General features: G+C 40.4%; 1 protein-coding gene across 3 annotated transcripts; it reads right to left on the reverse strand.

Annotated features, from left to right (window-relative positions):
* Positions 1–1401: 1401 nt before the first annotated feature.
* LOC146364580 (sodium- and chloride-dependent GABA transporter 1-like) lies at positions 1402–10673 on the reverse strand. Of its 3 annotated transcripts, none has more exons than XM_084917421.1 (15): positions 10321–10673; positions 8917–9300; positions 8586–8717; positions 8312–8412; positions 8054–8163; positions 7764–7896; positions 6980–7114; positions 6783–6886; positions 6015–6139; positions 5720–5832; positions 4923–5054; positions 4590–4692; positions 4196–4296; positions 3865–4032; positions 1402–3719 (listed from the first exon to the last, which is right to left on the reverse strand). In XM_084917421.1, exons 2-15 carry the CDS (start codon positions 9146–9148, stop codon positions 3267–3269), a joined length of 2142 nt encoding a protein of 713 aa, XP_084773547.1. In that variant the 5' UTR covers positions 9149–9300; positions 10321–10673; the 3' UTR covers positions 1402–3266. The 3 variants fall into 3 exon arrangements, with proteins under 3 accessions (XP_084773547.1, XP_084773548.1, XP_084773549.1); XM_084917422.1 differs by lacking the exon at positions 10321–10673 and adding an exon at positions 9969–10062; XM_084917423.1 differs by lacking the exon at positions 10321–10673 and adding an exon at positions 9758–9925.
* Positions 10674–11621: the final 948 nt, after the last annotated feature.

An 11621-nucleotide genomic window follows, 5' to 3' on the forward strand; every position in this document is an offset into this window, starting at 1 on the left:
CCTTTGCAAAAGATGGAAAAAAGAGGAAAAAAGTCAAAAAATACTGCTATGTTGGAAAACAAAAATGTCTCGATTTTGGACCATAGCCATAACCCCACCCTAACACAAAAATCCCATTGTTTTGTCTTTTTTCTTTTTTTAAACATTTTGCCGGAAGCATTGGTAATGCAATAAAACATTATAAAGTTATATCTGTCACTGGGGAAACTGCAGAAATTGCCTGCCCTAACCAAAAGCTAATTGTGTTCTGCTAGATTGCGCCTAACTAATAAAGAGCTTCTTCTTCCTGTCCTCCTCTGCCAAAAAATGATGATGCTCCTCTCTTTTGGACAGAAGACATCAGTTTGGGTTGTCTCAGTGGTGACTGGTTTTGATAGGTAATGATGTTAAATTGCACAACTGGGAATAAAGGAGGCTACTAAGTCATCCATCAGTGGCTAGTTTATATGAGCTGCGATTAGAGGCATTATTCAAAGCCTAGTCCACTCAAACAGATAGCTTTCTATCCCTGACCTGCCTCTTTTTCTCTCTTTGCTCTCTCGCTCTCTTTCTTACACACACACATGCACACACGCGCACATGCCCACATGCACAGTTTGCCATGAGCTACTACAGGGGACAAGTCATTCTTTTATCCACGGCGAGTCATTGTTGTGGTGTCAGCTGGTGCCGTCTCTTTTATCACACTGGAAGCTAATGGAAGCAGCAACTGTGGTAGGTGGGGGAGAAGATGCAGGCGCGCGCGCACACACGTGCACATAAATACACAAGGAGCCGTAAGAGGTTGGGGAGATGGGGCGGGTGGGGACGCCAGGCCCCGGGGCAAGAGTTGTTTTGTGGTGATGTTTTTCTTGTTTGCTGAGGCCTCTCTATCAGCTTGTGTTTTTGACACTCAGTAAACCACAAGGAAGGGCTTCAGTCAATTTCGCTTTTGATGTGTAATTGCTTTTTATTTACTTTTTAACTGTAATGATGTTTAATTTTACCCACATGATAGAGTTAAACTGGATGTCATCTTCAGCCAAAGCTACAGAAGCAGCTATTTTACATGTCCCACCTGGTCTCATTCTAAAATAAACAAAAGATGAATGCAGCTACACAACACTTCAAGCCCCCCCCCCCCCCCCCCCCCACCAAATCCATCCATGTAATTTTATTGGTTTCACACTTTCTTATATCTTTTGACTAGAAATGCTCTAAGGACAGGGTTTATTTACAAGCGAGGGAACAACAGCCAATTACTGCAGGAAGAGTCAGTGCAGGATATTTTTATTTTTTTTAATTTTTTTGATAGGATATTTGGAGTTGACCTAATTTTCTGGTAACAGTGTTACCAGAACCACTATTTCTTTCTGCTTGTTTAAAAAACAAAAGCTATAAGGGACATATGCCAGGCATGTGTTGTATTTATATTTTCTATAACTCTTTATTTTTTTCAGTCTTTTTCTGTTTGTAGAACATAACAATCGTGCTTTATCATGTGACACCACATAGATACATATCATGTTTATATTATGTTTTACATTAGGCAGTGAGACAGTTAAAAATATACAAAACAATATTGTTTTTTACTAGACATAGGTTCTATTTTTAATATAATCGTCAGCATCTTCATTGTCATCATCATCATCATCATTTCATATATTTCTGTAAGATATGTGCTTTAGCTTCTGTGATCAAAATATTATTGCAGAAAACAGCAACTCAGTTTTTTCAACATTTAGACAATAACTTCCAATGTATTACAGACATTCACAGTTACATGTTTTACACAGTACAGTTTTACAACAAACTTCCAGAGAAAACTGTGGTAGATTAACTTTATACAAAATTCACAGGACATGAACTGTAGCCATTTCACATTTTCGCTCAGTTGTTTTGCTTTTCAAAGTAAACATGTGCTGTTCAACCAGATGCCTTTCATAGTAGCTGCCATAGAAGCAAACTAACATTGTCTTGACACACCATGGCAAAACTCTGGTAAAATTAAAGCTTATGCTTTTTCGGTTGTAAAGCAAAGACAACATCAACAAAAAGAGAAACAGACCACTTGCTTAATGGCCTGCGCTTATACACCTACATATGTATTGCTGAATACATATTGATCAAACTATATTTGATCAAGACACACAAAGAAAAAAAACATGACTGTACTTAAACACAGAGTTGGTCCAGTTTTTTTTGTGCTAGCATACAAAGTGCTATTTTGTACTTCTGCCCAGTCATGTAAACAGACTATGGCTTAGTTGGAATTGGTGTACTGGCTTAAGGCCTACTCTGTTTCTCTTCTTTTGTTTGTCAGGAGACATTTCAGCAGTATTTCACTGATGTTCCTGAGGAAAGCATGCAAAACGTAAACAGGATTGACTGTCAGCATTAAGGGATAGTCGATGTTTGTAAATCGCTTTTCGAACCCTGTGCTTTTTATTATTATCATCATCATTATTATTATTATTGTACTTCTTTGTACCCTGTGCTTTACCAACCCAATACTTAATAGCATAGTTTTTGCTTTTGTCTGCCTATTGATTTTGGTCCTCCATCACAACACATATAGTATAAAACATCCTAAAAATAATTCTAAAAATGTTTTGATCACATAAAAGTTTTCTCTCTTTTTTTCACTGAAAAAATGAAGGAAAAATAACAGTCTCTCACACACACATAATCTTTTGCAACAAATACTGGATCGCTCCAGAGCTCCTTAACACGAACTTCTTATTGGCATTGTGCTTACTCAGAGCTCCCCGTTTGCCGTGTGGCCATGTTTTACCTCACAGAGAGCAACATTTGGAAAAGAGACAACTGTGTGAGGTTTAGAAAACATCCACAAAAAAAAAAAAAAGGAAAATTGACGCCATCCTTTGCACTCTTCAATGATGTCAATTTTGTTCACTACTTCATCTACTATATTCACACGGAATTTACTTGATTCATGAAGATATTCAACAAATCTCTAATCTATATCTCTAAGTTTTTTTTTTTCTTTTCTCACAGTATTACACAGTATGTTTACATTTTTTTTTTTACCCAGAATTATGCTTGTATTTGTGGACACTAACAGTCTTTGATACTGTTTTCGGAATGCAAACCAACAATAAGACATCGTTGGCTTGGTTTTACAAATGCAGAAAAAAATTAAACATGGTTTGAAAATCTGTTTTGATCACATATTGCCCCTGGAGGTAGGTGAATCAATTATAATCTTGGAAGTCCTTTGTAATGTTCTCTTTTGTCTACATGCTCCATGAGGGTTTCTTTGTTGTCTACACGTTGGCCTCGGCATTGGTCAGGTTAGAGGTTGGGCTTGTTGGGTTCGGGGGACTGACGGGCTCTGGTGGGCTAGTTGGGTTGGGTGGTGGGCTGGTTGGGCTAACTGTTGTGGTGGGAGGGTTAGCCGGACCAGTTGCGGTAGTGGTAGTGGTGGTGGTGGTGATAGTGGTGGAAGGACTTGTCACAGGATTCACAGGGCTAGAGGCGCTGGCTGGATTAGCTGGTGGAGGGGCCGGGTTAGCAGGTGTCACTGGGCTGGTTGAGTTGACAGGAGCTGGACTGGTGGGGCTGGCGGTGTTCGCAGGAGCTGGGTTGGCAGGGCTGGCAGCACTGGTTGGATTGGCAGGGCTGGACAGGTTAGCGGTGTTGGTTTCCACTTGCTGCTCCGGTCCATTTTCCTGAGGTCGCCTGACAACTGCAGGGGGCTGAAGCATTATCCGAAGTCGCTGGGAGCAGAACACGTGGTGAAAATAATTACATAAGAGAAAGAAGATACTAGGTTACAGAGTGAAGCTAAAAACCTATAAATAAAAACTGGCAAAATCTGTGCTGTTTACCCAGTGACCCAACAACAGATGATCTCCTTCTTACCTCCTTGTAAGTGCCCTTGAGTCCGAGATACATGTAGATCATATATCCTGGTATGAGAATCATGGAGGACAGCGCCATGAGCCAGCCTACTCCCTGACCCCAGCTTGGGAACACATAGTCTCCCATTGTGAGAGGAACCATTTGTACGGCGCTGAACAAGAACACCCCCTGTGGGAGACATGAAACCCTTTATGCATCCTGACACCACTGACTACAGGCAGCGCTGTCTTAGCCTGACATGGCTGCAGGCAGGTAATATTGACTTTATTTATTGTTTCATTTTTCATGTCGTGACTTTAGATGTACTGTTCTGTTAGTTCGGAGGACTCACTGCGACAATGAGAGGGGTGAATACAACCCAGCACAACTTCCACCATATGCAAGGCTTGTAGCCAATCATCTCCTGGATGTTGTCATAGAATTTGTTCACACCTGCGAGACAAATGAATCTATGATCAAAATATTCATATCCAATTTATTTCAATTTGCCCCTGGTCTGCCATGCATGATGATGAGGATGGTGGGGTGGAACACATGAGTGCTCGTGACCTTGAGGCTGAATGTCGCTTGAAGTTGTGCAAATATCTCTGGATGCACCTGAGGCTTTCAGCCTTTCACATATTAGATTTTTTTTTTTTTTTTGCAAACCTATTTTAAAATTGTAAAAAAAAAGAAGCTTATTTTGTTTCTCTTGCTATGTTTAATGGAACATTCCCGATACACACCGTAGCACCAGGATATGGAGATGCATTCAAAGAAGACCAAGAACAGCAGGGACATTCCACTGGCAGAGTAGTAGTCGAACAGTTTGAACACATAGATTCCTCCCTGGTTACAGAGAAATTGATAGGTGTTATTGAAAACTTTATGTGCAGATATACTCTAGTGCTGTAATCAATTAAAGCCACTGATTAAAATATAAATTGCCTTTTGCATAGTACATAGATGCACATGTTTTACTTGTATCTTTTAATAATTTTTCTCCTTTCTTTCACTGATTTGTTTAACGTAACGCCGTGAATAGTCAGTGGTAATATGAGAAAGATGCCCTGCTGTACCTGCGTGATGTTTGAAAGTCCAATCACATAGGACACCAGACAGACAACCGCGATGAAGAGCTCTCGTCTACCTCTAAGAACTCTGGGAAACTCATCCACCAGAGCAGTGATGAAGCCTTCAACAGTGCAGAACTGAAGGACAGAGTCATAGAAACAGCATTAGGGATAAGTATGAATACTAGCACTTTTTTGCACTTTGCTGCTTTTATATTCTTTAATGTGGGTGTTTTTAAAAGAACGGATTTCTACGTTTTGCAGAGATTTGCAGTTATGTAGCAAAACGCATTCTTTAACAGAGAACCTTTATTTAACTGGTTAGACTAACAAAGAACCGCAGTGTGCAGCAAACCATGGGACAAAATCACAAATGTAATCTTCTGAATGACCAAGCATTCACTTCTTGGATGCCATTTTGGTAATAGCTCTTGTATGCAAAAGCACTGTTGATATGACATTTAGAATAGGGTTAAAATTAGTCTTTTACTTTGAAGTGCTGATGCTCATGGGCATTGTGTAACTGCATATATGGTGTTCAAATTTCTCTAGCTTTATCCAAACTGAGCTATCATATATTAAGAGAATAAACACACGCACACGTAAAGGGACCTGCAGGCAAATGGAGGTGATAAAGTTGCATTAAAAATACTTGACAGCCAATGTCAAAGCCCAGCTATATCTGTCCACATGAAGCAAATTGCATGCTTATCATGCAGAGAGCAGGGGTGAGCTGCATGATATGTACCTGCATTTAAAATATTTAGGTCAGCCCATGAGCAGATCATCTCCAAGCCCCTTACCTGGCTGTCTATTCCCAGCATGAGCAGCATGGAGAAGAACAGAATGGCCCAGAGAGGGGAGACGGGCAATTGGGTTACAGCCTCCGGATAGGCCAGAAAAGCTAAGCCAGGACCTGGTTGGAAAACAGGAAAAATCATATTTCGTCAGGGTTCCTCTCACAGTATTCTGATAACGACATGCATACATATTCACACAGAACTGTTGACTGATGCTGTTCATCAGTGAGCATCAATGACAGTGCAGCTTTTTTGTGCAGACGCAGAATCATTACAGAAGAAAACAATCTGTAGTTACCTGAAGCTGCTACATCAGCGATGGGTCTCTTTGTCACATGTGACATGAAGCCAACAATGGAGAAGATTACAAAGCCAGCAAACATGCTGGTACACGAGTTGATGCAGCACACAATGATGGAGTCTCTGGGGAGAGGAAATGTAAAATACAGCTTGTGTCAAAGACTTAAATTGACTAACTCTTGTGCTTCTTAACTGATCTTCTCTGAAAAACCTCAAAATGAGGTCATCATTGTTACCTGTTCCTTTTCATTGTAGTGTTATATATATATATGCAATATTTCTTAATTGTGAATGATATAAATATATTTCCATTCAAAAACTCACATCAAACATGACCATTGTCACATTTTTATAGATATAGATGTTGTAGAAAGCTAGATCCGTTTGAATCAAGGGCACAAAATGCACAAAATGAATGCAACTATTTTTATGTAACTGATTGTTTATGTGACCCAGAACCATGGGGCTGCTGGAGAAAACAGGCTTTGCAATAATAGTACTTTTTTTTCCTCCAGCACACACACCAACAGAAAGAAGCTGCCTTAGATTTTTATTATATTCATGCCAGGAACTGACATTTATAACCTCCTTTTAAAAGCTTCTACCAAGTAAGATCAAATTAGATTAAGTTATCTTATAAAGTAGCAACAATTTAATTACTTCTATCTTCAGGTATTGCAATTTACTCTCATATATTAAATTCAGCAGCAGTCTTTGTCGTTGTCTCAAAGATTACATCCTGTTCATGAATCATCACCAGTCTTACCTGTAAACATTATTATTGAAAGGGTTATAACTGCCTAGAGCTATAAGTGACCCCAATCCCAATCCGTAGGAAAAAAAGATCTGGGTAGCTGCATCGAGCCATACCTGAAAAAAGGAGAAAATAACTGTGTGAGGCCGTCGTCTGCTCACTCAGGCATGCAGTACATGGGTATGAATCATGTAATAATATGTCATTACCTCAGATTCTTTGAGCTTTTCAAAGTCAGGGGTGATATAGAACAAAATTCCTTCTCTAGCTCCAGGTAGAGTCACCCCACGGATGAAGAGAATAAACAGCATGAAGTAAGGATATGTGGCTGAGAAGTAAACGACCTGAAAATGTAAGACCATTATCAGCAGGGTAACATCGCTGCATTTTAACAATATATATGATCCATAGATTTATACATTTTCATGAGATCTGTAAAGTTTCTGTAGCTTTTCCAAACAACAACAACAACAAAAAAAGCAAATGAAACTTCACTTACAGCTGGCCTGTTTGTCTCTCTGAATTTCTCACACAGTGTAAGATATGTGTGTGCAAAGCATGGGGCGATGGGGGATGGGATATTTTGTGACCAAACCAAATATTATTTTCCATGGTCATGTGATAAACCACACTTTCAAAATGTGGCACCCCAAGAGAGGGAATCTGCCCCAAGTAAAGGGAAAAGATAAAGCCAGATTCTTGCAAGCGGCTGTTTGTTGCTCTACCTATCACAAATCCACACGCAGGATAGAGGAAGTGTCAGGAGAAGCAGAATTAGGGGAGCCACCATAAGGCAGAGCAGGATTAGTGAACATGAGTTTATGCTAACTCCTCTCCTATTTTGAAACAAATCTGGACGATACTGATTGCAATTTGAATGATTGATGAGCTGATATTAAAGTGATTAATATTGCATAGCTCACATAGTGTTCCACTTTGGGAATCAGCATAGCATCAGAGGTCTTGGGTAACCAAATCTATCAAACATCTTACCTTTCCTGTCCAGCCAACCCCTTTCCAAATACAGAAGTACACGAGGACCCAGGCAATAGCTAGCGTTATTGCCAGTGGCACTCGAAGCTGGCCTGGTTTCTCCAAGCCATCAGTCATTTGATGCATGTTGCGCCTATAAGTCAGAGGAAGCAACAATAAGACTATTATACACACACAGGGAAATAACCATGCAGCAGAGGAGGCTGTCTTTTATGTAGCTCGGGGAAGCATGCAGGACAGTTTAAAGCGCTGCTGTTGTGAAAAGCAAGAGAAAGCAGTCAATATCTTACTCCCAAAACTCCACCACTGCACTGGTGAGATTGGTGGTGTCTGCAATGCTGTAGTTTGTATAACATCTCTCTGTGTTCCATTCATTGTTACATGAGCTCCATGGAAGTTCCTGAAAAATAGAAATTTGCGATTTCTTTCTCCATGACAAATTTAGGGATTACCAGTTTCTTGCAGATATTGCAGGCTACATTCCCAATGAACAACCTTGCTCTTATCTTTCCTTCAGCTTTAAATGAAACACACTGTATAATACTTACAGTGGTGAAGGAGTTGTACAGGTAGTAAATGGCCCAAGCAATGATTATAATGTAGTAAATGTTGAGCCAGAAGGACAGAACAGCCGCTGCAAGGCCCACACCTGTCACAGAAAAATGAATTAGCCACTATACAACTATTATTGGATTTGAGTGTGGCCTCCACATATAGTGATGGCCATACTTATTTCTTATAAGCATCAACATTATAAATATTCATGTTTTTTTCATCAAAGTAAATATTTTCTGGTTACCTATAAATATTCTGTTCATATACCTTTAAACATAGGAGCCAGTTTCCACACACCAAGCCCTCCAATTGATGTGTATTGACCGAGGGAGCATTCCAACAGGAACAAGGGGACCCCAGCAAATATAAGGGTCAAAAAATAGGGAATTAAGAAGGCCCCTGGATGGACAAAAGGAGATTACGTTATGCACTTACGAGTTATCAATTTTAGGCTAAAATTGCCTAGAGTAAATTAATTACATGGCGATGATTTAATTATTTTTATGTTATCAGCACGATCACTTTGGTCAGCTCGACTATGTGTATCATAGAACTGAATGATACATGCAGTTAAATTAGCTGTGAAAATAATCTTTACCTCCACCGTTTTTTCCACAGAGATAGGGAAATCTCCATACATTTCCCAGTCCAATTGCATAACCCACACACGACAGAAGAAAATCAAATTTCCCCCTCCATGTTTCTCTATCAGGCACCTCCTTTTTCTGCTTTTCGGGTTTCACGTCCAGTGACTTGGGTTTGTCATTATTAGTGGCCACCTCATTCAGTTCTGTGACTTGTCCATCCGTTTTGGTGCCGTTCGTCGCCATGTCTCTGGATTTGGCAGAGGTCCTGGCAGTCGGACGGGAGGCTTCAGCACCAGTCCACGTAGACAGCAGCTTCGCGGTTTTTCGACCTAACCCCTGGACCAAATGTCTGGAGATGAAGCCTGTGCGCACAAGGCTCGTCAGTCGTCGTTAACCTGTAATAGAGTAGGCTAATTGATTGTCTCTTCAAGGGAGCGCAGAAAAAGTGGTTATTTAATAAGCAAATATGGACATGTTATACTCCCGGCAGGTGTAATAAAAGAATGGAAATCAAATATAAACACTGTTTATCTCTGATGTATGAATATGAAAACGCAGACTAGCGAACCTCCCGATCATTTGGCACCCTGAAGAAAAAATGTCCATTTATGTCAGACTCAACAAACAAAAAAAACCATCGAGGGCAAAGTCATGCTGACTTGCCCCAGAACTAAAACACAGACGGTAGATTGCACATAAATTAACAGCATTCAAAGCCAGACCAGCAGACATGGAAGCCTAAACAATGTTTGCAATTAATTATCCAGCAAATATTATTAAAAGATACCGAAAAAAATATTTATAAAAAAAAGCAAACAAACTTGGAGACAAATTACAGGATCCAAAACATACACATAAGCGCAAGACCTTCCGTAGCGATAGCAAATAGCCTATGAGATTTAAGCACAGCGAAGTCCACCAATTACCACCTACAGATTCTTAACAGTTAACCACGTAAAGAGCTGAAAGCAGCAGGGATACAAAATAAACCTCTCAAACAAACTCGAATGCAAAACGCATTGTAGGGACAAAGGGATGTCCAATGCGTAAAAGCTTTACGCACCAGGCTGCACAAATTCCTACCCCAATCTACCCGAATAATTGAGAACCTTGCGCGTTATTAAACGCATGAAATCGCGTCCTCTCCACACTTGCAACATCCAAATGACTGGCATGCAGCAATCAATACACCATTTAATTGGATACAGCGCGTAGGTTCAGAGATCATCGTGCAATTTACATGAATCCCAGCTACATGTCGCTAGCCCCATTCACAGTTTAATCATTATCACATGATAGGAAAAATAATATAAATAAAAATAATAACCATGCTTTAACCAGCCTCGTTTGTATAGGTGTTCAAACACGTACACACGCACAGACAGACGCAAGAATTCAGCACCCAGTTTACTCACAGTCAATCTGTGATCTGTGCCGCCGAGGATACGCTGCCTGCCACAAATCTCGGAACGAGGTATCCGTAGATTCCTCCTGTGGGTGAAGTTGTAAACTCCCAATATTTCTTGAAACATAAATAGATTTTACTTCCATTAAAAGACTTAAAGGGACCATGCAGCATTAGAGGGGTCCAAGCAGGAGCTGTCCAGCGGGGAGCAGTGCTGAAGACCAGGAGGATGAAGAGGAGGAGGAGGAGGAGGAGGCTGAATCAACACGGGCAGCAGCCGCTTCGCCTTGTGCGACTAACATCAACAACCAGAGACTCAACTCCCATCTACACAGCCTCAATGTCATCTCAAAGTCGCCCCCCCCACTCATCCTCCTCATCCTCATCCATAGGCTGCACTGACATCGCACTTGCAGCCTGTTTGTTTTTATTATTTCAAACGATTTCCCCCTTTAAATTTTAATTAATGCTGTCAAATAGGTAATCACATTTTTTTCTTTTTGACTATTATCCCCCCCCAAACAAGAAGAGCAACTTTGTAAAACACTGGCTGAAATAAAGATTTCCCATTCACAATTATTCCTCATTTTAAAGCGATAAACTGCGATTATTTCAGGGGCTTAAAAAAGAATTTTATTCAGGTGGCAAAATGAGATTTTGGGATCTTCTGCTCCTGGCTACACAAAAGATGACCCCCCCCCCTCCACATTCAGATACACACGAAAGACCGACACCCCCCCCCCCCCACCCCCCCGCACTAATAAATCGAGGTGCAAAATGGAAACATATGGGGGCTAATATAAGCAACATTATCTGCTCCAAACGCGTGTATTTGGAAGGGGAGGCCAGTTACCGGCTGTCTGCAAATCTGGCAAATTGTGATAAAGGGAGCCCGTCAATAAAGGGAGGGAACATTGGCTGGTTGTCTAACTCTGCCTGTAATCGTCCAAAGCCCGACGTCTTCCACAAATGGGGGGATGATATGAGAAGAATAAACACGTGGACTATAAGCTCGCAATTAAAAAAAGAAAGACTGAAAAAGGAAAAGGAAAACACTTAAAGATTAAAAAAATGGTTTGGGGGAACTATTAAACACGTGGAACAGCGAAGAATGGATCCACTCGCAGTAGATTTTTAATTTTTCTTTATTCTTGCTTCTAAAGTAAACCTTCTGGAAGTAGAAGACAAGAACGAAACATCTTTGTGGAACAGCTTGTGAATTTAAAGTGCAAAGGTAAGTAAATTACATAAATATAGGCCCACTTGTTTGATTTACTTCAATTTTAGGAACAACTTTGTTTTCTTTAGCTT

The sequence above is a fragment of the Perissodus microlepis genome, chromosome 20 (genome assembly GCF_051167445.1).
Source record: "Perissodus microlepis isolate ML-2025 ecotype Zambia chromosome 20, ASM5116744v1, whole genome shotgun sequence".
Classification (NCBI taxonomy): Eukaryota; Metazoa; Chordata; class Actinopteri; order Cichliformes; family Cichlidae; genus Perissodus; species Perissodus microlepis.

Coding starts and splice junctions, on each gene's coding strand:
- LOC146364580 (XM_084917421.1), bottom strand. CDS start 9,148: ATGGCGACGAACGGCACCAAAACGGATGGACAAGTCACAGAACTGAAT. Junction 7,115..7,763: donor GGGTTGGCTGGACAGGAAAG/GTAAGATGTTTG, acceptor TTACATTTTCAG/GTCGTTTACTTCTCAGCCAC. Junction 4,033..4,195: donor TCACCCCTCTCATTGTCGCA/GTGAGTCCTCCG, acceptor TGTCTCCCACAG/GGGGTGTTCTTGTTCAGCGC.